This window comes from Emydura macquarii, unplaced genomic scaffold (assembly GCF_026122565.2).
Source record: "Emydura macquarii macquarii isolate MOO-44397 ecotype Brisbane River unplaced genomic scaffold, CSIRO-AGI_Emac_v2 contig_3220, whole genome shotgun sequence".
Taxonomy (NCBI): Eukaryota; Metazoa; Chordata; order Testudines; family Chelidae; genus Emydura; species Emydura macquarii.
This window is the reverse complement of record NW_027133357.1, coordinates 431790-459544: the sequence shown is the minus strand read 5'-3', so window position 1 is coordinate 459544 and position 27755 is coordinate 431790. Positions and strand designations below refer to the sequence as shown.

At 50.3% G+C, this 27755-nt stretch overlaps 1 protein-coding gene across 2 annotated transcripts in view; it reads left to right on the top strand.

Annotated features, from left to right (window-relative positions):
- LMOD1 (leiomodin 1) overlaps positions 1 to 20879 on the top strand; it is a 37387-nt gene extending 16508 nt beyond the window's left edge. The window contains exons 2-3 of one of the 2 annotated variants that reach the window (XM_067531774.1): positions 18641 to 19033; positions 19085 to 20879. In XM_067531774.1, coding sequence (XP_067387875.1) covers positions 18641 to 19033; positions 19085 to 20242 — 1551 coding nt within the window. In that variant the 3' untranslated portion in view covers positions 20243 to 20879. Of the gene's footprint in view, positions 1 to 18640 lie in introns of both variants that reach the window. The other variant, XM_067531773.1, reaches the window with a different exon arrangement.
- Positions 20880 to 27755: the final 6876 nt, after the last annotated feature.

Sequence of the window (27755 nt, the reverse complement as noted above, 5' to 3'; positions counted from 1 at the left end):
AAAGGAGGAAGGGGTGAGAGAGAGACAGGGAAGGAGGATGAGAAAGAGAGAGAGACAGGAAAAGAGGGTAACTGGTGAAATCTGGGGCTGTCATAGTTGTCAATTTCACTGCTCAGCTAAAGCAGTGAAATTGACAAGTTTTCTGGACACTGGGTTTTGAGCAGGAGTGGGGAGTTGCCACCTGGGCAAGTTGCAGGTGGCTGCCGCCTGGCTGCCAGCCCAGGAGGTGGGCAACTGCCACTCAATCAGAGCTGGGGCAGAGGAGGCTTCCGCGCTGTCTGGGACCCAGGGATGTGGGCAGGTGGCTCCTGCCTGTCTTCAAGCCGGGGGGCGGAGGCTGTCCCTCCGCTCGGAGCTGGGATGCAGGTGGCTGCCACCCAGCTGCGAGCCCAGCTCGCGAGACGCAGGAGGCTGCCACCGCGCTCCCACCTGGGATCTAGGACCCGGTGGGAAGCGGGGGACTGCTGCCCGCCTCCCCCAAAAGCCGGTGGCTGCCGCCTGCCTCCCAGGTGGGACCAGGCGGAAGGTGGGTGGCTGCAGCCCGGCTTCCCGGGACTGTAGCGACTGCTGCCCGCCTCCCAGCTGGGAGCTGCTACCTGCCTTCCCCAGAAGCTGTGGGCTGCCACCTGCCTCTCAGCTGGGACCAGGTGGGAAGCAGGCTGCTGCCCTCTGGCTTCTCCAGAAGTCAGCAGCTGCCACCCGCCTCCCTTTCACTCTACTTTCCCCTGGGCACCCTCTGCCTGTGTCTCACATACCCCCAGAGGTACGCGTACCACAGGTTGAGAAACTGTGCACAATGGCAGAAGCCAAATACCAACTGACGAGGGTTAGGAAACATTTCCCCTCATGGCAAGTGCATTAATGGATTCTTGCACCTTCCACTAAAGCATATAGTACTAGACGCTATTGGAGACAGGATACTGGACTGCTTGGGAATTCTCATCTTCCTACAAACGCTTTTGGTGCTCTTCAGAGACGCCCCAGGTGAAGGTCATTGCAGAAAGTCAGATGGGAGGTGACAACAGTGAGTGCACTAGGGTGTGTCTGCCCTTCTTGATCTCCATCAAAGGCCATTCAGGGGGCTACAGCGTAAAGGTTGCAGCCTGCGAATGTCCTTTTCAGCAATGGCAGTGCTGGGAGCAAAGGCTAGAAAAGGAAACCGGCAGAAGAGAGACAGCAGACTTCAAAAAATGGGTTTTAGTAGAGAAACAAGAAGGTCCGTGTGCAAAGCATCCAGCAGTCTAATCAGATCTCTGGGCACTCGCTTCATAATACCCATAAGAAGATGGAGCTATTTTTGTAAAATGACATTTTTTGACAAAAGAACTGAGTCGAACGGTCTGTTGACTACATTACGTTCAGCAAGCGAAGCCAAGTTAGGACTGGACTTAGGGCCAGAAAAAGGCCAAAGTCTCTGGAGAACAGCATTCCAGGTCAATAGAAGCATGTCTCAGGAACATTGGCCAGGGGAGCGGAGAGAGATGATGGACACTTTCAAGGACACTTAGAAAGGCTTGAACAGAGGGGAAGTGGAATACGGCTGTGCCCCTTTTAAATAAAGGAAAGGAATCACTAGGGGAACAGAAAAGAAGCAGTTCATGAGTTAGGTAGGTGCAGGGTTGGCGGGAGGCCATGCAGGGCCTGAACAACAGCAGTGGCACCCCTGCTTGACACTGGACACCAGTGTCAATTTGCCAATGCTGAAGTCACACTGTGTCTTGCTAGAAAATGTAAACATGCCAAAATATAAGTCAACAGCAGCCTGGGAATCATCTTATTAGGGAAACTATATAGAGACAGGATCTCTGGCTGGCAAGGTAATGCACCAAGGCCTTGGGTGGGATTTCAGCATATGTGGGAAATAGGCTGAGCTAACCAAAGGGAGGGCAGATTCCCATCGGAGAATTGCTGTGGTTGGAGGAGCTCATCTAGAGAAGTGCCAGACTTCATGGCGGGTGGGGTGAGGGCGGACCCGGCTATCTTAGGAGCAGATTGTGATGATCCCTTTGCACACCTGGAGTAGCACATTGCTCTGCTAGTAGCCCCTCAGATGGCAATGAGACCATTTTCAGAGTGAGGTTCTCCTCGATATGAGCAAGGGTATCCTCGTCCGGCCTTTAGAGCCCCATCTCCAGGACAGCGGTCCCTAGCAGAGCTCTCACACCCAGGGCATTTTCAGGGGTGAGCCAAGCCCCACTTTTGATCTTGCTCCCTCTGCTAGTGCTGGAGTTTAGTAACTTCCAGAATATGGCCAAGGACACAGCTTTTTGCCAGGAGTTTAGCTGATTGTGGACTATGTGGGTCACTGAGGGTTGGCTGTGGTCGGGAGTACAAGGAAGTGAGCTGGATGTGCTCTGTGTTGTGGACAGTTTGATTTAGTTAATCCCTCCCATTTGCCCAGACGTTATGATAATAAATGTATGAAAATTAGACACCCTGCCTTTGCCTCTTAGCAGCCTCTCCCCTCAGGTGGCTTCTCTGTGTGAAGAAGTCATCCCTGGCAGAGATGCTCCCACTGCCCATTAGCTTTCCTGGGTCTGCATCTTCTCTTGGTCATGGCAACACTTCCCTACAGCAAGCTCCTGCATGGTGCCTGTGTCTGCTGCTCTCCATGTCAGCCAGGGCCAGTGGGGCTGCTCCACACTCTTGATTCTCACTGACCTCTCTGTCTTCCTTTACGCTGGACTCTGTTCTGGTGCTCATCAGGCCTCCTGGGTAGAATCTGCAGGACACCCAGAAGCCTCTTGGGCAAGCAGCTGGGCTAGTTATTGCAGGGCAGTAATTGTGATTAAACCGCGTTGTTAGAGTGACTGACACCAGCTTCCCGCACACAGTGGTCTGCTTGGGAGAGTCCCATCTCACACTTCCTTGCTAGCTGCCTCTAACTCCCACAGACTCTCCAGGTCCTGGCAAGACCCCTGACGCATGGCTCGTCCCAGTCTTGCAAATCCAAGATGGCGCTCAGATTTTTGCAGGGCTCTGTGGGTGCCCAGGCTTTGTAACTGATACGACTTTTCCTCCCTGGAGCTCAGACAGTGAGCAGCTGGGACCATTTGGTCGGCTGTAAAAGGCTTTTACTAATTCAGTGAGGGGAGGGGCAGAGGAACAAATATTTGTCTCAGGTTTTACCAGTCTGTCCTACCTCCTTCGTGATGTATAGGTTTGCTTGCTAGGAGCAAACTCCTCTCTGGAGATTATCTGCCTTGGAAAAAATAACGCTCGTGCCTGCCGGTGGTCATGCAGAAGACAGTGCCCTTAATAATAGCTGAGTCAAGGAAGGGGCTGCCTGTGCAATCAGTGGGAGCGAGGCACCTAAATACATTTGAGGATCTGCGCCTAAATCCTGGTCTTTTGTTGATGGGAGGTTGAGGAAAAAGAAGCCTCTTTCACTGAAGTCCAGTTTACACACACAAACAACACTTATTTGATTGAATCAGTTTCCAAATTGATTTAATTGTGCAACTCTCTGGGGTGGATGCTCTTAAACCACTTTAAGAGTGGCAAATACCAATTTAGGGTAATTCAGTAACAAACTGAAGAAGCTAAACCGGTATCAGTCACTCTTAACCCCATTTAAGAGCGTCCACTCAATGGGGTTGTGCTGATTTAATTAACTCAATTTAGAAATCAGTGTATTTAAATCAGTGCAATTTCTGTGCATGGACAAGTCCTAAGGGACTTGAATGTGCAGAAAATTGCCTCCCAGTTTCTCTGTAGATTAGATGGATCATGGTCCTCCATTATCTTCCTGGAGAGCAGATTTCCCCAAGTGACAATCAGATTTGTAATCTGTCTATTTTGGGGTTTGTTGAAGCGTCCATCACTGGAAGATATTAGCAAGGAATTTCTGGAGCCCTTAGGAGCTGACAGTGCATATTTTCCAATGCAAAGTGCCCTGCTGGTGAAAGATGGTGTATACAGAGTCTGTTTGGGAGGTACCATCACACAGAGCCCTGAACAAACAATACATTTGTCTCCAAAGGCCCTGGAGCAGCTACGATTTCACTGCTTGGTCTCATTTTGCCACTCCTCAGGCAGTGGCATGGCTGAGAAGATATTACTCACCTGACACACATCCGAATCAATCTGGCAATCAGGTGGGAATGTTTCAGGAAGAACCAAAAGAGTTCAGCATAGGCTCTTTGGGTGGATCTGATAATTCATCATATGTGAGAGTAACTAGATTTTAGGAGGATTTAGCATGGGTGAAAGGTGCAGACTTTGGCATCCCTGGAGACGAAGATCCTCTGTCTAGAGTGATGTGCAGCCAATATTTGTACAAGGGGCTCTCACAAACTCCCCTTAGCTGCTGATAAACCTTATGGCCCACGATGCGTGTGCTTTATAGAGAAGGAAGGAAAGGCGAGGGAATCTTTTCATTTGTTTTCCCATTTAAACCAAACCCCTCTCTGAATCACGGAGGGAGGCAGCTCCCCTTAGCAAACAAGTTTTTGTTTAGCTGCCCAGTCCTGGAAATGTTTACATTCTGTCCCTGAAACCAGGAAAGCTCAGTTGAGTGCATGGATAGTGTAGCGCAGCAGTGTGTTCAGATGGTGCCCTCTGGGAGCAAGACTGGAGGGGCCCTGAGGACATGTTCCCAGGACCCATGTTTGAAAATACCTGCTCTTTGGTGCAATCCAATCTATTCCAAGGATGAAACTCCCTTCGGACGTACTTTCAGCAGGCTTGTGGATACATGCTGTCTGCTAGGGATGATGTTACAGAGGCAGGGAAATCACCCCTGCCTTCCCTTCAGTTTGATTGCAGGATTTTAACAGTCCCTCCAGCACTGCACAGGTGGCAGCAGTGTAACCATTCCTCACATCACCTGCACCAATATACCCGCCTCTGCCCTAAAGAGACCATTTCTAGGCACAGAGAGGAATTCCTGTCTCCATGATCCAGTCAGTCTTTGATTGCTGTCCTGAGACTCCTAAGAAGGGTGTCATTTGCTGCAGGGTGTGTGATGTGAGCATCCAGTCCATCATCCACATCTTACGAATGTTCTTTAGCTATTCAATTTAGAATGGGGGATAATCCAGTCCTGGCGATTTTTACATCAAGATGGAACGTTCTTCTAAAAGATCTGTTCTAGAAGTTCTTTTGAGGGCATTTCTCTGGCTTGGGTTACAGGGAGGTCAGACTAGATGTCACAATGGTCCCTTCTGGTCTTGGAACCTAAAACTCTATGAAAATGTCACAGCCCCTTCGTGACAATTTGGTGTTCAACTCAGACCAGTAAGGGGCGGCTGTGACCCACAGCCCTGACACCAACAGCCAGCACACAGGCATGCAGGTCACACCCAGGCTTTCACCACCCAGTTATTTTTGCAGAGTGGCTCCAACACTCTCCCAGTCCTGAAGTTCCCTGTAATGGGTTCCTCTGCTTTGGTGCCCCTCTGGTCAACGAAGGACTCAAAGACCTTTCAGTTTGCAGTCACCGGTGCTTTTATTTATAAGGTACGTGTGAATACCCACAACCTTACAGTGCCTTGCTTCAGCCCCAGTCTCTGGGGCTGTTCAGGAGACAGGCAAAGCCTCCGCACTCCCTTCCCCTCTCTCTCTGCCCTCCTCTTCCCTTCTGGGCCTGCATACACACCCTGCTGGGTCAGCGGGGCAGCTGCTGCCCATTGCCTGATCATGCCTGGGCAATGCTCAGCCTGCGTAGGCTGACAGCTGCCTCCCTCAAGCAATCAGGCCACAGCCCAGCTAATCACATCTACTGCCCCTTAACTATGGAGGCTGGAGCAACAGCGGGCTGGCCAGGGGATGACCCCTGGCCAGCCCCCTGTTACATTCCCCAAAACTGTCTGCCAATGTGCCAATCGGCTGAGATTCCCAGAATTGTGAGTTTCAGTGTTATCCTCACAGCCTCGGCAAAGGAGAGTTTTGCGACGGCTCAGCTACGTGACAGCTCCCTGACACACCAGCCTGTCTGCCTTGCCAGCAAATTCTTCAGGTCTCTGCCAGTCCAAACCTTGGTTGGCAGGTAGCAGAGACTTCCACCCCCCCAGTTCCCCAGACACCTCTCTTTTCAGGGGCCAGCCCTCCCCTGCAACATTCCCAGGAATTATTAAGGAGGCACATTACATTGCAGCTCACTAAGTTAACTGAGCTTTGACGAACACTGATTTCAATCACAGCCCTGAACTGGCTCATAGTAAAAGTAAAAGAAGTTTATTTAACAAACGGACATAGGAGTAAGTGATACCAAGTGTAAGGAATAAAGGTAGAAAGGGTGACAAGCAAACAAAAGCCAAAATACGCTTCTAAAACTAAAACTTAATTTCAGCAACTTACAATATTTGCCTAAGCAGGTTTCTCACCTAAACCCAGTTCCCAGAGACTTCAACCACTTCGATTGAAGGCTCCAACGTTCTGTGGTTTCAGTAGCTCCAGCCCCTGGAATCTCCCTAGTGCTAGATACTAAAATGGCTTTCTGTTTCTGCTTGTGGCTCCCAAAGTTAATTGACCCTCTTACAAGAGGCAGGAGGACCTCATGCTCTTCTACCCTTCCCGTGGGCTTCCCATCCCCCTGCTGATTCAGCTGTAAATAGGGCTTCCTTTGCGTTGGATCCACGATGCTTAATTTACATTGGAGACAGGTCGATAGATGCCTTCCCTCCTGGCTAGGGCAAAACCTGATTCTCCACGTCTTTGATCACAGACTCTAAAGCATAACATCCGTGAGTATCCATAATTCTTCATATAGTCTTAGAACAGACATTTCTCAGTGATATCAATCACCGGTGTGTCACAGGCTTTCAGAAAAGACCTCACTCAGTACGCGTGTAACATACAGTAATATTGTATGCAATCAGTTGATTCAGTTAGTTATCGCTTGAGGTTCAGATCCCGTCTTTATAGCCCAGTAAACCTTGAAACGGATTCTTTGAAAAGTAACCGCAGACCAAACTTCTCTCTCCTGCTGGGGTGTAGATGCCATGCTGTCTTCTCAAAGTCACTGACCCTGCTTCAAGAGGCAGGAAGGATCCCTGGGGGTGCAGTTTCCATCCCCCATTAAGACTGTCACATAGTCGTTTTTCCCCACTTGCTGTCCTGACAGCTTTGTTCATCTTGATATAAAGGTGCTTTGCTTTGTCTTTGGCAACACCTTGCCTGATTTACATGGGTGACATTCAGGCAGGTGGAACCACATTCCTATGGCTGGAACAGGCCTGGCTTAGGCTTTGCTTGCCAAACACATTTTAAGAACATAATTCTAGCCCATATTTTAACTCTTTCTGCACCCCTGTACGTACACCAGGCAATGATTTTGGGGACCAGCATGGTACCAGTTTGTGTATGATACCTTACAGCATATGATTAGGATTATGATTACCATACAGATTATGACAACAGTCTGTTAGGTGTGGTGAGTATGTCAGGCCTGAGAAGAGTTGCTGACACAGAGCAATGAACCACCAGTGGGCCTCTGGGTTACAACTTTCCTGTGCAACGTCTGCATATTACTTGACTTCCACACAAAGGCTCAGATCCTCAAAGGTACACTGCCATGCATTACAATGGGTGTTAGGCACCACAATAACGTGGAGGATCTGGGTCTAAGTGTAGAACTGGTTGCTGCCCAGGGAGAGGGAGCAGTCAGATAGCCCTATATTCTACCTCAGGAAGAAGCAATATGGTTCTTTAGCCTTTAGTTCTTTTCTTAAAATCATTGACACGACATGCTGCCCTTCACACCAAACTTCTGCTAAATGCCACAGGCCGACAGGTGATTCTCCAGAATCCAATGATGCCTGTTTAACAGCTCCTGCAAATGTCTGCCTCTGACAAATAAAGTCTTGCAGTAGAAGACTGTCAGTTTGTACTGGGGAGGAACCACTCGCTTCTAATGCTCAGATTCCAGACAAAGTTCCCAGTCTCCTTTTCCTTTTAAGGAAACATCTGAGTGGGTTTGGGATTGCAATCCCCAGCAAGCAATAGCAATACTCATTTTAGTCTATTTAGAGGAAACTAGCAGTCATTTCAGTTCATCAAAACACCAGTGATTAATCAGACAAGCACCCGGCTGTTTTTGTTAGACTTATTTTTAAAGGTCTGACACTGGATATGAAAATACCACCCTAATAATTGCACTCCAGGATGACTAAGGCAATGCACTGAGATGGGAGAGTTGCACTGTCATTCATTTCTAGACATATCAGAGGTAAACATGTCAGAGCACCATGGAAAAGCCTAAACAGATGTGGTGTGAACAGGGCAGCAGAGATGGCGCAGACTAGCAGGGTGCAGTGGGGGAAAACATAAATTGTGTGGGGAACTGTCCCTTTAAGAAGCTCTGGCACGTTGTGCAGCTACTCATGTTCCGCAAGGCTGATTGTTCAGAACTCAGTGACTGAATGAAGCAGACAGCAGAGCAGCGTCAGACTCCTTGGCTTGGCGTGAGCACCGAACACCACGTACAGCAGCAGGCTGGGCTGCAAGGCAAGGAAAGTGGTCTTGGGGCTAAGGCAGTGGCCCAGGCTGCAGCAGACTGGGGTTCAGTTCCTGGCTGGGCATGGATGTATTGAGGTTTAAGGCTAGAAGGGACCATTGTGATGGACTGGTCTGAAGGCCTGAGAATCCCACCCAGTGATCTCTGTATCAAGCCAATCATTTCTAGAGGATAGATTTTAGAAAAAGACATCCAGTCCTGATATAAAGCTATCCGTGACAGAGAATCCACCGCAACCCTTGCACGTTGTTCCAATGGTTAATTACTCTCACTGTTAAAACTTGCATCTTATTTCCAATTTGAATTTGTCTGGCCTCAGCTTATCTTGTTATACTGTTAGTGTAGGGATCTTCAATCCAGCAGACATCAGAAATCTTTTCTCCACTACGCACTGAATGGTCCATGAGCAAGTCATTCCTTAAGCTTGACTTTGTTAAACTAAATAGATTGAGCTTGTTTATTCTCTCTCTGGAAGGTCTGTTTTCCAGACCTTGAATAATTTTTGTAGCTCTTTTCTGACCTCTTTATAGTTGGTGAAAGTCCTTTTTAAAAGTGTGGACACAAGAACTGGACACAGCATCTAGGAAGGGTCTTGCTGGTGCAGTATTCGATAGTCATAACACCACCCTACTGCTGCTTGGATTGTATATGCTTTCTTAGCCACCTCATTGCACAGGGTCCATGAGCTCCCAGTGTAATGCTGTGGCCAAAGGGGGTAATGTGATCCTTAGATGTAGAAATGGGAATCTTGAGTAGGGTGAGAAGGGTTATTTTACCCCTGTATTTGGCGCTGGTACCACTGCTGCTAGAATACGGTGTCCAGTTCTGGTGCCCACAATTCAAGGAGGATGTTGATAAATTGGAGAGGGGCCAGAGAAGAGCCACGAGAATGATTAAAGGATTAGAAAATCTGACTTAGAGCAGGAATTCTCAAACTTTTTCGGCTGGGACCCCTTTGAAAATATTTCAGGCTGTGATGACCCCCCCACAAAAGTGATGACCCCCCCCATGCCATGCCACCCTTACCGGCATGCATGGGGGGGCTGACAGCTTGCGACTCTCCCCATAATAACCTTGCGACCCCCTGAGGGGTCATGACCCCCGGTTTGAGAACCCCTGCCTTAGAGTGAGCGGGCAGGCCTACGTTTCAAACACTGCATTGGGTCAGCTGCATCGTTGCAGCTGTGCCACTGTAGCGCTTAAGTGAAGACACTCCTATGCTGATGGGAGAGTTTCTCCTGTCAGCGTAGTTAATCCACCTCCCCGGGAGGCGGTATCTGTGTCGAGGGGAGAAGCTCTCCTGTTGACATAGCACTATCTACACATGGGGTTAGGTTGGTATAACTAGGTTGCTCAAGGGTGTGGATTTTTCACACCCCTGAGAAATGTAGTTATACCGATTATAGGTCTGTAATGTACACCTGGTCATAGAGTCAAGGATCTATTTAACTTAACAAGGAGAAGGTTAAGGGGTGACTATATGCACAGCTCCCATTCGCATTTCAGGCAGCTGTGTATTCACACAGCTGTGTCCCCCCCCCCCCCCCACAGAATGACTAATGGATATTTTAACCACATCAAAGACATCAGTGTTCTCTGATTGTCAAATTACCACTACCAATTTCCAGAGAGGAATCCCTTTGCACTGGGCTTTTCTTGCTTCAACCAGCCACGCTGCTGTCTGAAGCCTCTATGGCTGCCCCCTCCTTCTTCCACCATTCCCCAGCTTCCCTGGAGCGAGTCTAATTACCCTCCCACCTTGGGGGGCTATGCTTGGCTTGGTCTGTTACGAGGCAACAATGCATTCAGAGAAGTCATGTAAAAATCATTTTCAGAGCCGTGATTCCAGTGATCCCGGCTTTGCCAGGACAGAGACGTCTCAGCCAGGTTATGCCTCTTGGAAATGTTGTCGCTCTCCCCAGGAGGAATTCCTGAGGCTCTGCCCCCATTGCCTGAGCAAAGAAACTCAAGATTTGGCTTACTGGAGACGCTGCGAAGATGAAACTTGTAACAAACCCACCGAACCGACCCTGCAGTGGGCACAGGATTTAAACATGCACGCTGGTATCTGGTTAGATGGTCGGGTGATTGAGAACAATGGCAATTAGGTGTTGCTGTGCTGGAAGCGATAGGAACTGTTGCTTTTACTGCCGATTTACTAAGCCTGGACCTGCCATGTGTCCTGTTCTGCTCTAGCCTCTCCTGGGAGAGATCTTTCTATTGCCTGCTCTTTCTTCGTGGTGCTCCCAGTGTAGGACACGTTCCAGCTCCTTCTCTCCTAGTTCTTCCTGCACAGCCTCCCTTTCTCCAGTAAGTCCTCATTATTTGCCACTCAGCCACATGGCGCCAGGCATCCTTGGGTCCCAGGAGTGCCCAGCACCATTGCTGTAAGACGCCTAGCGCCTCCTTTGAAGCCCAAAGGACTTGGAGGGGCTCAGCAATGTGTCAAGCTGCACGTGGCTGAGCTGAGAAGGAAAGAACCCTTCAGAGCTGTTGGCACATGGAGCGAGCAGCTGGCGCATGGGTAAAGAGCCTAAAAGATCAATGGAGACAGGATTCCTTCTACTTGAGGCATAAGGGAGAGAGGAACTCCCATAATGGCAGCTATTACCCAAGCAGCTATGCACTGGTCACATCAAGGTCTGGGGGGCACACATCCTTCTTGCCCCCCCAACGTCCATGATTACTGTTATTACTGATTCCTGCTTTGGTAGCGCCTAAGGGCCCCAGTAAAGAGTGGGGTCCTTGTGCTGGCTGCTGTGCAGACAAACTGGGAGACTCCCTGCCCCAAGAAGCTTACACATTAAATACAAGACGGGTGAACACAGACAGACAACATGTAAACGGCTCACTCCTGCCAACCTGAAGCATGAGATCAGAATATCCTTGGTCATGTAATAGTATGGATTAGCCATAAAAGTACCTCCCAGTGTCATGCCCCTTGGTGAGTAGGTGGGGTATGGCTGTGTAGGGGCTTGATGGGGATGGGCTGGGTGCTATGGCTGTGTAGGGGCTCTGTAGGGATGGGGCTGGGTGGGGTTGGGGCTGGGTGAGGAGGGGGCTGGATGGCGTGGCTGGGTAGGGGCTGGGTGAGGAGGGGGCTGGGTGGAGTGGCTGGGTAGGACTGTGGGAGAACTCCTGGGCCAGCTGCTGTGATCACTGATGCTTGAAGCAAAGAAAGCATCTGACAGCAGCCAACCCTGATTAGCCATTTTTGTTCCACAGCTGGAGGCATCACCATTTAGATTAATTATCATTAATGATCTGGAGAATGGGGTGGATTGCCCCCTCAGCAAGTTTGCAGATGACAAGGAGCTGGGGGGAGTGGTAGATACACTGGAGTGTAGGATACAGAGTGACCTAGACAAATTAGAGGATTGGGCCAAAAGAAATCTGATGTGGTTCAACAAGGACAAGTGCAGAGTCCTGCACTTATGACGGAAGAATCCCATGCACTGCTACAGACTACAATTCTGCAGAAAAGGACCTGGGGGTTACAGTGGACAAGAAGCTGGATGTGAGTCAGCAGTGTGCCCTGGTTGCCAAGAAGGCTAACAGCATATTGGGCTGCATTAATAGGAGCATTGCCAGCAGATCGAGGGAAGTGATTATTCCCCTCTATTTGGCACTAGTGAGGCCTCACTTGGAGTGTTGTGTCCAGTTTTGGGCCCTCCACTACAGAAAGGATGTAGACAAATTGGAAAGAGTCCAGTGGAGGGCAATGAAAATTATTAGGGTGCTGGAGCACGTGACTTATGAGGAGAGGCTGAGAGAACTGGGCTTGTTTAGTCTGCAGAAGAGAAGAATCAGGGGGGGATTTGATAGCAGCCTTTAACTACTGAAAGGGGGTTCCAGAGAGGATGGAGCTAGGCTGTTCTCAATGGTAGTAGATGACAGAACAAGGAGCAACGGTCTCAAGTTGCAATGGGGCAGGTCTAGGTTGAACATTAGGAAAAACTTTTTCTCTAGGAGAGTGGTGAAGCACTAGAATGGGTTACCTAGGGAGGTGGTGGAAACTCCATCCTTAGAGGTTTTTAAGGTCCAGCTTGAGAAAGCCCTGGCTGGGATGATTTAGTTGGGGTTGGTCCTGCTTTGAGCAGGGGGTTGGACTAGATAACCTCCTGAGGTCCCTTCCATCCCTAATCTTCTATGATTCTATGAGATCTTAGAAATGGGCTCTCACCTTGGTGAGAGGGAAAATGCCACCAGCTGCGTGTGGTGAGATCAAGCTGCCTGCTCCCAGCAGCTGCATCCAGAATAAGAAAAAGGAGAAGCTGGGCTGTAGGTGGGCATGGAGGGGAGAGCCCCTCGGCTGCCTCTCTCGGCTGGGTGGCTGCACTTGGTAGTTTGCATTCCAGGCTGGAGCACGGGGGACTGTCAGGAGGAGCTGACACAGGGCTGTTGAACAGTCTGATGTATGCCCTCCTGCCGCTTGTTTAGATCTGAGAGGAGCAGCCAACAAATCTCTAAACGAAATAAACAGAACTCCCGGCCCCAATAGCAGCTGTTTATGCTCCAAGTACAAACAGTCTCCAAAGGCAGCTCCACGAGGCGCTGAGAGCCAGGCCGTTTTTTTCCACAGAAAAACGTCCCTCTTTGTGGTATTCGCTTAACCCCAGGCTTGCGAGCTGCACATTGCACATCATGCGAATAGCTGGGATGGCACCGAAGATCTCTGCAGGCAGGAGCATTCAGAGCTGGGGAGTTGGTTTGGCCCATTATACAAAAGGGGAACAGCGCTGACTCTAAACGCTCACAGTGCTCAGTGGTCTTTGGACCGGGCTTTTGTTCTGGCCCATCTCCAGATTCTGGACTTTGGTTGCAGTTCAGTGTCAGCAGCTCTGCAGTTCCCTGCAGCTGAGACCACAGTGAGCAGGTTCCTACATCAGAACCAGACAGAGCCCCCTTTTCTTCTCCTTTCTCCTACACCGCAAAGGCCCCCACAGTGATGATGCTTCTTCTGCCAAGTCCTCCGCTCCACTCCGTTCAGAAACAAGTCTGTGTTGCTGAGTTCTCTGGGGCATGTGTCTCCCCCCTCCCGTGTTGCTGAGCCCTGCTGGCTAGAGCAGTGATGGAGCTTAATTCATATATTTAAAGATCTGAGTCCAGCCAAACATCCAGCTATGTGGTGGGGGCAGGTCCCTGTTAACAACAGTGCAGTGCAGTGTTCCCCGTTGCTTGTCTTTGGACAGAAAACCTTTCCCACCTCCCCACTAGCCTCAGCCCACTCTGGTCCCTTCTGAACCCTGAAGGGAGGTAGAAACTCTCCCAGGATCAATGAGTGGCGCACACATTTGATTCCACACCACAGAAATGACCTAGTGCACAAGGGCAAAACCATGCTAGCTGCAATGGACGATTCATTGGTCAGAAGGGGCAGTCTCACTATACGTAGCGAACATACAAGGCAGGATAAGCCTCAGACCCAGAATTTACAGGAGAATTTTAACTCATACAACAAAGAAACCATGCAAGCCACCCCTCCAAATGTGGTCTCCAAATGCCTGGCTGTGGCAGATGCTGGGGTGCTGGGCAAGATCTGAGTAGGCGGGTCCTGGGGTTCCACGGAGCTGTGGGAACAGCGGCCCTGGCTGTTTGCTTTGTGTCTATTGGCTGTGTTGTGTATCTTTGAGGCACATAAAGAATAGGAGACAAATCCCAAGCCACAAGACAACAAATCCACTAGTAGAGGTTATTTCAGTCGAACGGAGCGTCTTCAGAATTTGGAAATGTAACCCTAACAAAGCCAATAAGAAGGAGCCTAAACAACAGCAGGACATTTGTAAAAGGGAATTAGGAGGCTAAGATGGATTTTGGAGAATAAAGAAATATAAACACAAACAAGAAGAAGTAGGTTGTTTAAGTATGTCAGGAAGCCTGCGGAAGAATCAGTAGGTCTACTGGATCACCGGGGGTTAAAAGGACTATGAGCAATTAAGGACATTGGTGAGAAGCAGCATGATTTCTTTGCATCAGTCTTTCCCATAGAGGAAGTTGGGGAAATTCCTACTACAAACACATGCTTTCCTGGTAATAAAGATGAGGAACTATCAGAGAATGAGGTGTCAGAAGAAGACACGCAGGAAAAAAATGGATGCATTCAAATGCGGTATGTCCGCATGGTCAGATGGTGTCGCAGATCTAGCTGAGTTCCCCTGCTGACCACATCCCAGACTGCTGTGGGGGAGCCACACCCTTAGCCCCGTGTGCCTCTAGCTTGCTGGGGCTGGGCATTGTTAAGCACTGTATGTGTAGGCACTCCAAGTGCAGACCTCAGTCTGAAACCCCTCCGGGCAGCAGGAATCCCATGGTCCAATTGCCTAGGCCCTATTACTAGTGTTGTCTTCCCCTGGCCTCCCCAGCAGCTCTTGCACATTCCCCAGAATCCTGTCCAAGGCTTTACTGTTTAGCTTCTGGTTTACAGTTTACCTCTTCAGTGGCATGTGATAGTGAAAGCCAACAGACGTGCAACCTTTGCACAGGATTCTAAAACTCCACTGCTTTTTAGTTAACAGCATGAGAGATATGCAGAGCTAGACAAAATAATAAACACATTAGCCTGCCCCAGGTTCCTCACCACGTTGAAGAGTGCTTTGGTCTGGAGCAGAGCCCTCTGGTGTGTCCCTGATCCTCCCGCTGCAGCTCATGACGTCTCTTCTGAATCATGGCGTTTTTCTAGCTCAGCTGCCTTTCTCTGACCTTGGCTGGTCCACAGTTAAACAGGACACCCCTGCTGCAAAAGCATCTTTGCCTCTCCTCCCCAAAGCTTCCTGTTCTGTCTCAGTGAGTCTCTTGAGTCTACATGTTCCCCCTACCAACACCTGATTTCCTTGTTCTGATGCTGGTGTTTTTCCATTCTGCACTTCACCAGCCCCCTGCCAACAAGCTGCTTCCCCAGCTCCAGCCAACCTCCTTAGCATACTAATTGCTCAGTCCAAAGCACAGCCATCAAGGTTAACAACTCTCCATGGCTTGTGAGAGATGTGCTTACAGCTAGTCAGCAAATGATGGATTCCATATCCACATGGAGGCATTACATGATACAATTTTCATAGTAACTGCTTCATAACCAGAATTCGTAAGCTGTACAGACAAATTCCCCAAATTTTCAGATAGTTACACCCAAGAGCTCTTAAGGAATGAAATTGCTGAGCTGCTAGCTATAATATGCACTCTCTCATCAAAAAGAACTACTGTACTGGAAGCTTAGAGGGTAGCCAGTGTTGTGTCTAGATTTAGAAACATTTAGAAAAGGTTCTAAGGACAATCTGAGGAATTACAGACCAATAAACCGTATATCTATACCTGGTCAATTGGTTGAAATTATGATTAAAAATAGAATAATAAAACTCCTGGAAGATCATATTACATATAAGGTCTATGCAGCTCTGCATCCTTTCTGCTAAGGAAAATCCCGTCTCACTAATCTATTAGAATACTTTGAAATTGTCACTAAAATAGTGGATAAAGGAGAACTTGTTGACTAGTTTCAAAGGTCTTTGACAAGGTCCTGTACAAAAGGCTACTAAAGAAGCTAAATAGTCATGCAGTGAAAAGCAAAGTATTGTCATGGATTTTGATCAAAGAGTAGAACTGAATGACCACTTTTCATTCTGACAAAAAGTGAATGGTGAGGGCCTGAAGTTCCATACTAAACTCTATGTTGTTTGACATATTTATTAATGAGCTGGAAAGTGCATGAGGAGCGAGGCAGCAATGTCTGAAGATGACAAATAATTCTTTAGATTAATCATGATCAGAGAAGACTGTGAGGAACTTCAAAGAATCCTAACAGGCCAGGGGAATGGGCAACACAATGGCAAATGAATTTCAGTGTCGATAAATGCAAAGTAATGTCCATTGGAGGGAAAATGTGAAGTACTCATGCATCTTACAGGGTGCTCTATTAACTGTATCATGTCAGGAATAGGACCTGCGTGTCATTGTAGAAGTTCAGTGAGACTTTGGCTCAACGTCCACCTGTTATCAAAAAAGCAAACATACTGTTAGGAGACATAATGAATGGGATGGAGAATAATACAGCAAGTATCATAATGTTATTATAGAAATCAAAGGTGCTGCCTCATCTGGATACTGCCTGACACACTGATCACTCCATCTCCAACAGGATATGCAGAACCAAGGGCATTCAGAGAAGGGCAACAAGGACCTGGAAAAATTCTCCCATGAAGAAAGATTGAAAAGTTTGTGATTGTTACATAAGAAAGGAGATGGGAACATGAAAAAATGATTAGTCTGGAGAAGGGATATTGGGACCTTCTTTTGTCCATTCTTATAACAAAAAACAATGGGATACTTAATGAAACTGAGAGGTGGGAAATTCAAAACTGATCATAGGAAATATGTTTTCACACAACATGTAGTTAGACTATGGAACTCACTGCCACATGAAGTCATAGAGGCCAAGAATGTATAGATTCATAGGTTCCAAGGCCTGAAGGAACCATTGTGATTATCTAGTCTAACTTCTTGTATAACATAGGCCATAGAATTATCCCAAAATAATTCCTACTATATCTTTTAGAAAAATATCCAATCTTGGTTTTAAAATTGCCAGTGATGGAGAATCCATCACAACCTTTAGTAAATTGTTCTATTGGTTAATTACGTTCACTGTTAAAAATGTATGCCCTATTTCCTATCTGATTTTGTCTAACTTCAACTTCCAGCCATTGAAACATATTATATCTTTCTCTGCTAGACTGAGGAGCCCATTATCAAATATTTGTTCCTCATGTAGGTACTTATAGACTGTAATCAAGTCACCCCTTAACCTTCACTTTGTTAAATAGACTGAGCTCCTTAAGAATGTTTTCCAATCTTTTAATCATTCTTGTGGCTTTCCTCTGAACCCTCTTCAATTTATCAACATGGACTCCAGAACTGGACATAGTATTCCAGCAGTAGTTGCAAACACAGAGGTAAAATAATTGCTCTACTCCTACTGGAAATTCCCCTGTTTGTGCATTAACCTTTTGGCCAGAGCATTGTACTGGCAACTCATGTTCGGCTGATTATCCACCAGGACCCCCAAATCTTTTTCAGAGCCACTGCTTCCTGGAATAGAATCCCTCATCCTGTAAGTATGGCCTACATTCTTTGTTCCTAGATGGATACATTTGCATTTAGCCTTATTAAAATGCATAATGTTTGCTTGCACCCAGCTTACCAAGTGATCTAGATTGCTATGGATCAATGATCTGCCTGTTCATTGTTTACCACTCCTCCAATTTTTGAGTCATCTGCAAACTTTATCAGTGATGATTTTATGTTTTCTTCCAGGTCATTGATAAAAATGTTTAAAAATGTAGCACCAAGAACCAATCCCTGTAGAACCCTACTGGAAACATACCTGCTTGATGTTGATTCTCCATTTATTGTTACATTTTTGAGATCTATCAGTTAGCCAGATTTTAATCCATTTAATGTGTGTCAGGTTAATTTTATATCAGTCTAGTTTTTTAATCAAAATGTGGTGCAGTACCAAATCAAACGCCTTACAGAAGTCTAAGTATATTACATCAGCCCTATTACCTTTATCAATCAAACTTGTAATCTCCTCAAAAAAAAAAAAAAGATATCAAGTTAGTTTGGCAGGATCTATTTCTATAAACCCACGTTGATTGGTATTAATTCTATTACCCTTCTTTAAATCTTTATTAATCAAGTCACATATCAGCCGCTCCTTTATTTTGTCAATTTCTTACAAGTAGAAATTAGGATGAGACTGTCATGGGGGATGGATTATCCTACATCTGCTACTGGGGGTTTCCTGTACCTGTCTGTGAAGTATCTGATACTCACCATTGTCCAGGACTGGATAGTGAGCTAGATGGACCCTGGGTCTGATCTAGTCTGGCAAATCCTGTTCTTTTCATGAGTTACCTACATAATGCATGTATTACTACAATGCCTGATTAGTGTGTTTGTGTGTGTATTGTATACTGTGGGGACCCAGATTAATACCAACGGTTATTAATCTACCTTTGAAAAACCCAAATAGCAATTGAATTTACAACTCTTTTGTATTATGCAGCACTGAAATTAGAGTAAATACCAGAAACAAAATGCTACTCAGTTACTCTGCTATATTTGCTAGACAGTTATGGGAGTTGCAGCTAATAGTTTGTTGTTTCTTTCTCTGATTTTCTCTCTCATTAGGAAGGGAAACCAGCAGAAAGGAAGAAAGACCCCAGGAACCTGGAAGGAAAGGGCAAGGAAGCTCGTTCCCAAGACATGGTCAGGAAACGAGACTTTGATCTGGGAAAAGAACGTAACAAAGGAGAATGTGCTCAGAAAACAAGTGACAAAGAGAAGGAAGGACTAGAGAGTAAATGCAAAGAGAAACCCAAAGGAGAAAAAGTCCCCAAGGACAAAGACAAGGCCATGGACAAAAAACTCATAGGAAAGGACAGAAAGGAAGAGGAGAAGAGTGTGGCACTAAAGAAAGAGCTAGGAAAGGGCAGAAAGGAAGAAGAAAAGAGTGGAGCACCAAAGAAAGAGGTAGGAAAGGACAGAAAGGAAGAGGAGAAGAGTGCAGCACCAAAGAAAGAGGTAGGAAAGGACAGAAAGGAAGAGGAGAAGAGTGCAGCACCAAAGAAAGAGATAGGAAAGGACAGAAAGGAAGAGGAGAAGAATGCAACACCAAAGAATAGAAAAGGAGAAGAAAAGAGAGAAAAGGATAGTAAAGAAGAAGAAAAGAGTTCAGCTTTAAAGAAATACTCAAAGGTTGATGGTAAGGAGAAATCGCTTACAGACTCCAAAAGAGTCACTGAGGAAAAGGCTCCTCCAGTACCAGAAACGGTGCCTAAACAGATTGCAGAAAACAGCTCCTCAACATCTGCGGATAGCGCCTCCAGCCAGACCAAGGAAGAGGAAGAAGCAGCTTCCAGTATCTTTGATGAGCCCTTAGAAAGAGTGAAGAATAATGACCCAGAGATGACAGAAGTCAATGTCAATAACTCTGACTGCATCACCAGTGAAATCCTGGTGCGCTTCACGGAGGCCTTGGAATTTAACACCGTGGTCAAAGTGTTTGCACTGGCCAACACCCATGCTGATGACCACATCGCATTTGCCATCGCCATTATGTTGAAGTCAAACAAGACACTAACCAGCATCAACCTGGACTCTAACCACATCACAGGGAAAGGGATCTTGGCCATCTTCCGTGCCCTGCTGCAGAACAACACCCTGACGGAGCTGCGCTTTCATAACCAGAGACACATCTGCGGGGGGAAGACAGAGATGGAGATAGCCAAGCTGCTGAAGGAGAACACCACCCTCCTGAAGCTGGGCTACCATTTTGAGCTGGCAGGTCCCCGCATGACCGTCACCAACCTGCTGAGTAGGAACATGGACAAACAGAGGCAGAAACGCCTGCAAGAGCAGAAACAGGCTCAGGAACGTAGCGAGAAGAAGGACCTCCTAGAGGTGCCAAAGCCAGCAGGCTTGCCAAAGGGGTCCCCCAAGCCTTCGCCACAGCCCTCCCCCAAATCTTCCCCGTGGTCTTCCCCGAAAAATTCTCCTAAGAAGGGTGGGCTTCCGGCTGCACCTCCCCCACCTCCACCGCCACTAGCCCCGCCCCTGATCAATGAAAATCTAAGGAATTCTCTCTCTCCCGCCACCCAGAGGAAGATGGTGGAGAAGGCGCTTCCTGCGCAGGAGAAGAACTCAAGGGATCAGCTTTTGGCGGCCATTCGCTCCAGCAATGTCAAACAGCTCAAGAAGGCAAGTGGGGGGCCGCTGAGGGAGCCTCCATAGAACATGGCCAGGTTCATTGAGTGAACCAAGTTTTCAGGCCTAGCTTTAGATTCCTTCCCCCCACCACCACCTTCACCCGCCCTCTGGTGTTTGATGCCAAGCAGCTTCTGACACCGCATTCATTTCTCCTGTGCACTGGATAAGTGAGGCATAACCTGCTCCAGAGAGCTCCCCTGCCGCCGTGTGCTAGCAAATCAGAGCCAACCGCCAGAGCTGCCTTCTGCCACATTAGTCAGTGACCTAGATCCTCTCGCCACTTGCCTCGGCAAAGCCCAATCACCCCAAAGCAACGGGATGAAGGCTCCTGAGCAGTTTTATTTTATTCTTTCCAGCAGCCAAATTTTGGTCCCTTCCCATTTAAGTTAATGGCCGGTCGCTAAGGGACCAAGATTTGGTTTCAGGTGAGCTCAATAGGCTGAAACTTCCTCTGAGTCACCAATTGACAGGGGGTGAGCCAAGATTTCCCAGGCCCATGTGCTCTTAGCCTCTGGGGTGTTTCTGCACTCTGATGCTGAGGATTTCCTACGAATTCTCCCTCAGTAACCTGGAAATGCTGGACCACTTTTCATAGTGCGGGTGCTGAAAGTGGAATCCATGTATTTGGTGGTTTTTACTGCTATAGGCCAGGGGGTGCGGCTCAACCCCTGGTACCCCTACTTCCAGCACCCCTAATCCCAGCCACAGATAGCCTGGCAGGTGTTCAGTGTTGCACCCAGATGCCTGGGCCATGTGACACAGCTGAGGCCTGCCAGGTGTTGGTGGGGTGAACATTTGTCTGTTTAGCCATCTCAGCACCGTGCCGGTGTCCGAGCCTAGGTGATGTACCACAGGGTCTGGCTGGCTCAGTCTGGGAACTGAGATCACCTGTTAGTGGGAAGTGTAAAAGCTGGTGGCTCAGATGAATGGTCATGAACTGGCCCATCTCTCAGCTCTAGCTAGTAATGGCTGGGCGAGCTGTGTAAAACAAATTGCAGGCCCCACCTGAGTTGCCTTCTACAGGCCAGGTGTCCATATTGCAATTGGCTTGCTGGCATCGGCAGGAGGCACAGACTGAGCGGCCCGACCCCGTGGAAGCTGAACTTCCTTCTACCCTCTCGAGCTGGGACAGAGAAAAGAGTCTGGAGCTGCTGCTGCCCATGCCGCGCCTGCTCCCGGCAGAGAGAGATTCACGCCCCACGGCTCCTAAGGCAGCACCTGGCTCACGCTCAATTCATTTAAAAACTAACAAGCCCAAACCGTTCCAGTCGTGTCCCCACCCCGTTCCCGCCCTGTGCCGAAGGGTAACCGACCCTTTTATCTTGGCAGGTGGAGGTGCCAAAATTATTGCAATAGGACGTGGAAGCTGGATCTCCCGCATGGATGAGACCTGTGGCAGAAAATAGGACGTTTGCCTTTCTCGTGACTGTTTACATGACAAGTCCTTGGGGACTCTGGGGTGACTGCCTGCCTGCCCCAGAGCCGGAGGAGCAGTGTTCTCTGTGGGGTCCAACTGAGGTGGGCAGCCCTGAGAAGGGCCCTGGGGTCATTGGATGCAGTGTGTGCGGCAGGCCTGGTATTCATTTTTACTTTTTTTTTTTTTACAATCTTAAAGCTCTTTCTTTTAGCCAGCACCCGCGAGCGATGTGCCAGTGCAAGATGAGGGGAGGGGGTGGCAGGAATTGCGACTGTTGTTTGTTCCTGTTTCTACTGACAGATTTTTGGAGCGCAAGTTACCAAGTGTAGCAGATGCAGGATGGGCCCGACTGAGAACGTCCCTGAATGTCTGCATCCACGTCTCAGGAACTGCACAGCTCTGCCAGTACAGGCCAGCATGCAGCCAGTGAGTCACCAGCATGAAGGACAAGCCGGGCTCCTGCGGTGAGCCCAAAGAGCCTTGCTTTGCTCTCGTCTTGGAGTCTGCTGGAGAGAACCAGCAGCGGGACTTTGTCTGGAGTGACGCAGAGCAGAACTCGGGAGAATGCTGTGAGCAGAAATGAATTGCCAGTTCTCTGCAGGCTCAGGATCTCCCCTTCCCCTGAAGAGGAAAAGGGAGCGTCTGATGGAAGGGGAGAGATGCTGTCTGCCCCGGACTGTTAGTGTCGGCTGAATGTGTAAAGGGGCTGGCGAGATGCGCGCGATGCTGAGAGTTTGCAGAGATGTAACCTCCACCCAGTCCCTTCCAGGCTCAGTACACCGCTGCCTGCCATGCTTTACATGCCTGATCCTGCTGTCACTCCCCTGCTGCCTTTAGGGATGGACATGGCCCGGGACTTGGCTTGGGATTGGCAAGCAGAAAGCAGGGTTTGAACTGAGAGACGCTGCTTCTCATTTTCAGACTCAGCTGGCCATGGGAGAGGGAAGGCGAGGGAGGCAGTTGTCCCTGGCGCGCTGGGGAGGACATTCCTGGCCTGCAGGCCCTTGTCCAAGGGGACCCAGCCGAGGCAGTAACCCAGCATGCCCGGGGCTCTCACTCTGCATGTGGAACGCTCACTCTCTAGCTCGGCGCTGTCCTTCGCCATCAGGCTGCGCGCCCTCCCCACACACCTGCCGCTGGTTCAGATGTGGCGCTGGCACATGCAGCTCAGGGGCCGGCCCTGCCTGGCTGGCGCACGCTCGGCTTTTCTGGTGGGGCACGGGGGGATTTGATTTTTCTTGCTATTGGCTTCCCAAACTGTGACTTCCTGAGGAGGCTCTGATCTGCCAGGAGATTCACAAGGCTTTAGCACAGGACCGGCTGCAGCTGCAGTGCTGCGTTCCAGTGGCCCCTAATCCCCGGGGAAGGTTAATGATCGGAGCTGCCGGTTGTGCATGATGCAATGCCCAGGGAATTGGAGTGGGTGGGGATGAGGGTGGGGCCTGTGGGCCAATGTGGGGGGTGTCTGTCAGTGGAGCAGAGAGGGGGTTGTGCTGGGCAGGGGAGGTGAGGGAGGCTGTGCTGGCAGACCAGGAGGGTGCTTCCTGTGCTGGTGGAGCAGAAGCAGGGGGGTCTGTGCCAGCAGAACGGGGGGAGGGGTCTGTGCTAGTGGCTCAGGGTGGGAGGACTGGGGGAGGGGGTCTGCGCCCGAGAAGTGAGTGGGGTGGGTCTGTGCCTGGGGAGCAGAGGAGGGTCTGTGTCAGAGGCGTGGGGGGGTCTGTGCCGGTGGAGCGGGAGGATCTAGGGAATCACACCGCGGGGTCTGCCCTTGTGGAAGGTGTTTAGCTGGCGGTGTTGTGCCCCATGCCCACCTGTCTGAGCCCGTTCTCTGGGCTCGTCACTTGGTGGGCCATTAAATCCCCTTGGGCAGCGCACAGCGTCATGTTCACACTAGTCCAGGTGCCCTAATAATCGCAAAACCTAATGCGCCATCGTCAGGCTGGGAGAGAGGCCCCCTGGGAGCTGCTTTCTCATCCCCCGGCCCTCTCTGGGGAGGGGCAGGTCTCTCCTGAGCCGCGATTGCCAAAGCACAGGGCAGGGCCCAGCAAAGCCCGGTGGAGCGACATGCAGGTGAGCTCGCCCGGGGCTCTGTCTGTCCTGCTGTGTGCAGGTGCCCGTGGCCAGGCGTTTGCAGCTGCAGGGAATGGGCTGTGGACCCCAGGCTGGGTGTGGGGCCGAGACGTGCATGGCCCAGTAGCAGAAAGCCGGCCCCGGGCGCTGGCTGTGATGGAGCAGGTGACAAGGGACTCTGTGTAAGTCTAGGCGTAATTGTTCTGCCACTGGATGGGAGAATCGGCCGCAGCGAGCTGGGGATCTCACACGCTGCCAGTGTGCACCTGCACGGGGGCTGCCGAGCGGGGGTTGGTCTAAGCGGGTGGGGAGTGAACGGACTGCTAGCCCGTCTGCTGAGAAACGAAACCCCCACTTTTAGGTACAACCTGCACGCCCCAGCTCTCGGGTCAGACCCACCAGTGTTTCTCAACCTTTGAAGTAGCAAGTACCCCCTAACTTCTGAAAATCTTAATAAGTACCCAACACTCCATCTTCCACGGGATTTTAGATTTACAGACTAATGTGAGCCACATGTTGGCAGAAGGGCTGAGTATATAAGGCCGTGATATGACAGATGTCAGATCTAGTGTGGACCAGGTTACCAGCTTTGCATCAGGGTGCACAACTCAGCTGGTGAAATCTGGGGCTGTCATAGCTGTCAATTTCACTGATCAGCTAGAGCAGTGAAAGTGACAAGTTTTCTGGGTGCTGGGCTTTGAGCGGGGGAGGGGAGCTGCCACCTGGGCAAGTTGCAGGTGGCTGCCGCCTGGCTGCCAGCCTGGGAGGTAGGCGACTGCCACCCAATCCGAGCTGGGGCAGAGGAGGCTTCCGCGGTGGCTGGGACCCATGGATGTGGGCAGGTGGCTGCTGCCTGTCTTCAAGCCGGGGGGCGGAGGCTGTCCCTCCGCTCGGAGCTGGGATGCAGGTGGCTGCCACCCAGCTGCGAGCCCAGCTTGTAAGATGCAGGAGGCTGCCACTGGGTTCCCAGGCAGGAATCAGGGGGGCTGCCGCCCACCTCCCAGCTCGGAGCTGGGACCTGGCAGGAAGCGGGAGGCTGCCGCGCGCCTTCCCCAAAAGCCAGTGGCTGCCCCCTGCCTCACAGCTGGGACCAGGCGGAAGGTGGGTGGCTGCAGCCCGGCTTCCCAGGACTGTAGTGGCTGCCGCCCACCTCCCAGCTGGGAGCTGCCGCCTGCCTTCCCCAGAAGTCAGCAGCTGCCACTCACCTCCCCTTCACTCTATTTTTCCCTGGGTACCCCCTGCCTGTGTCTCGCGTACCCCCAGGGACACACAACACCTGCCTCCTTCAGGGCCTCATGAGGCTGGGCCCATGTGTCAGCTGCCATCTGGGCTGACCCCAGAGATCAACCAAAGTCCTGTAGAGCCTGAGCTAGGCTTTGTTCCCGGGAGCTGCGACAGCTTCCTGTCCTTTGTGAGATGGGCACAGAAGGGGACGCCCAGCACTCCCTGACAAGTGGCCTGCCCAGCTAAACTGCTCCAAGCTCAGTCAAACCAGCTGCGGGGAAGCAACGCCATTAGCACCCGTATCCCAGAGGCTGAGCATGTGGACACTGCATCCCTCTGAGACCCCACCTCAGCAGGAGCCAGTCCCTGACCTCACATGGCATTGCAGAGCAAGACCCAAACAGCCACGGAGCTGGTCCTGATGCCCACTGATGCTCATGAGTAACCGCTCCAAAGACCTGCTACCAGCATCTCGACGATGTTTCCTGCTCTGTTGTTGCAGAGAGTAAAATGACCAACCAGCCCTATTCTCTGAGCTGCCCTGCCCCGGTTGTCCCAGTGGTACAGGCAGCGTGTGCTACCGAACAGCGCATAGGCCTCCGGGCCAGGAACAGCTCAGTTCTAATCCCACCACTGATGCTGACTCACTGTGTAGCCTGACAGTCACTTAATCTCGCTGCTTCGGTTTCCCTCTGTATAAAACGGGGCTAGTGCCCATCTTGTGGGGGGCATTCACATTTCATTAATGTCTGTAAAGGGCTTTATAAGTACTGGAGATGATGATTTATAAACAAAAGCAGAGTCACATTCCCCTGGAACTGCCAAGCAGGGGATCCCTTCTGCCACGCAGGAGAGGACACTTTTCAGACGCTGGGAGGTTTTCAAGATTGTGGAGAAGGAGCTGAAAAGTGCGAAGTTACAAACAAACACCGCTGCCGTTCTCAGCTCTGTCCTTTGTGAATGTAAAACCTGTTTGCAACGTGTACAAAATCACGCACTGCGTCACTAATAAAGCTCACCAAATGCTGCCTGTGATGAGTATGGACGGCTCTGTGGGTGGGGGAAAACAACCCACCTGAGGATTGCTGCAGATCTTAACAGTGCAGGGAAGCGCTGTAGCAACAGGACAAAAAGCTGCCCTTGGCTGCAGGTGAAGAAGGCCCGCTCTGTAGATGTGTCAGTGGCACTCATGAGTAGAGCCCTATGTGGATGCAAAATTTGTATCCGCATCCAATCTGCGATTTGCAAAAGTGATCCGCGGATTTGCAGGGCTTTAAGTATAAAAATTTGGATCCGCATCCACCCATGAGCTGCAGAAATGACCTGCAGATATCCGCCTCTGGGGAAGCTGGTAGCTGCAGATATTAAGTGGTTATCCACAGATTTGCAGGGTTCTACTAACGCTAACGTGACTGGCCTGGTTTGGAACGAAACCACTGGGAGAATTGGCAAGAGGGAACTCTGGCTTGCCTCTGTGCACACGTCAGATTTGGGAACCTCATTGTTCCTTGTGTGTTTAAACGGGAGCTCCCCACATGAATTCTACTGCTTTTCTGCGGCTTGTTGGCAGGAAACTCCTGCTCCTGATGGTGGAATGCTGAGGGCGCCAGGCACACTGAGAGAAATGCTCAACCGCTGGGAAACTCCAGAGCTGCCGGACAAATCTGCAAGGGCAAACCAGCTAAACAGTGCAGAATAAAGGGCAGTGATTGGAGGCTCTGGGACTGAGTCTTGCCCAGTGCCCAGTGTAGACCAGGGGCAGGCCACTGAACCAGTGGAGAGTCTCTGGTACAAAACCCTAGTGAGTAAGACCAGGCCTGGGCCCTCTGTACAGATGGGGAACGGAGTAGGAGTCTTTCCACAATGGCACCAGGGTGGAGCAGAGATTTGATGCTGAGCCTGCTGCAGCTGGAGTGGAGGGTGAAGGTGGCTCAAAGCTCACCGTGTGGGGAGGCTCCTGCGCATGGGAGGCGCTATAGCAGCGCGGGGCTCCTGCTCTGGAGCTCAGAGAACAGCCGAGGCTGTTTTGTCTCCACTGGGCACAAAGCCATCGCTTCAGCTTAGCTCCCCCTCCGCACAACCCACAGCACACCCACGCCCAGCGCACCCGCTCCCAACACACCCATTCAGAGCACACCCACACCCAGCACACCTGTTCACAGCACACCCACTCAGAGCACACCTGCTCCCAACACACCCATTCAGAGCACTTCTGCTCCCAGAACACCCACCCACAGCACACCCACACCCAGCACACCTGTTCACAGCACACCCAGCACACCCACTCAGAGCACACCCACACACAGCACACCTGTTCACAGCACACCCAACACACCCACTCAGAGCACACCCACATCCAGCATACCCGCTCTCAACACACCCATTCAGAGCACACCCACACCCAGCACACCTGTTCACAGCACACCCAGCACAACACACCCACACACCCGCGCCCAGCACACCTGTTCACAGCACACCCAACACACCCACACCCAGCACAGCCGCTCAGAGCACACCCACACACACAGCACAACTCGCTCACACACACACACCTGGGGGACTCATCTGCGAGCCCTCCTAACAGCAGACGAGCACTTGCCCAGCACTGTCCTCTGGGTCCTCTCCACGGAAGAGCAGAGCTACTCCTCTGCCCAGTGGGATCGGCCATGGGTCAGCAACGCCTCATCCCCGGCAATGGGACCAAAGGCTGATCCCAAAACATCAGCCCGGGCATGTCATCCCCTCCCCCTGATGGGAGGAGGCCACTGATGCCAGCACCAGCCGTCTGGGTCCCTCAGCACTGCCCCTACCTGGCGCGTTAGCCCC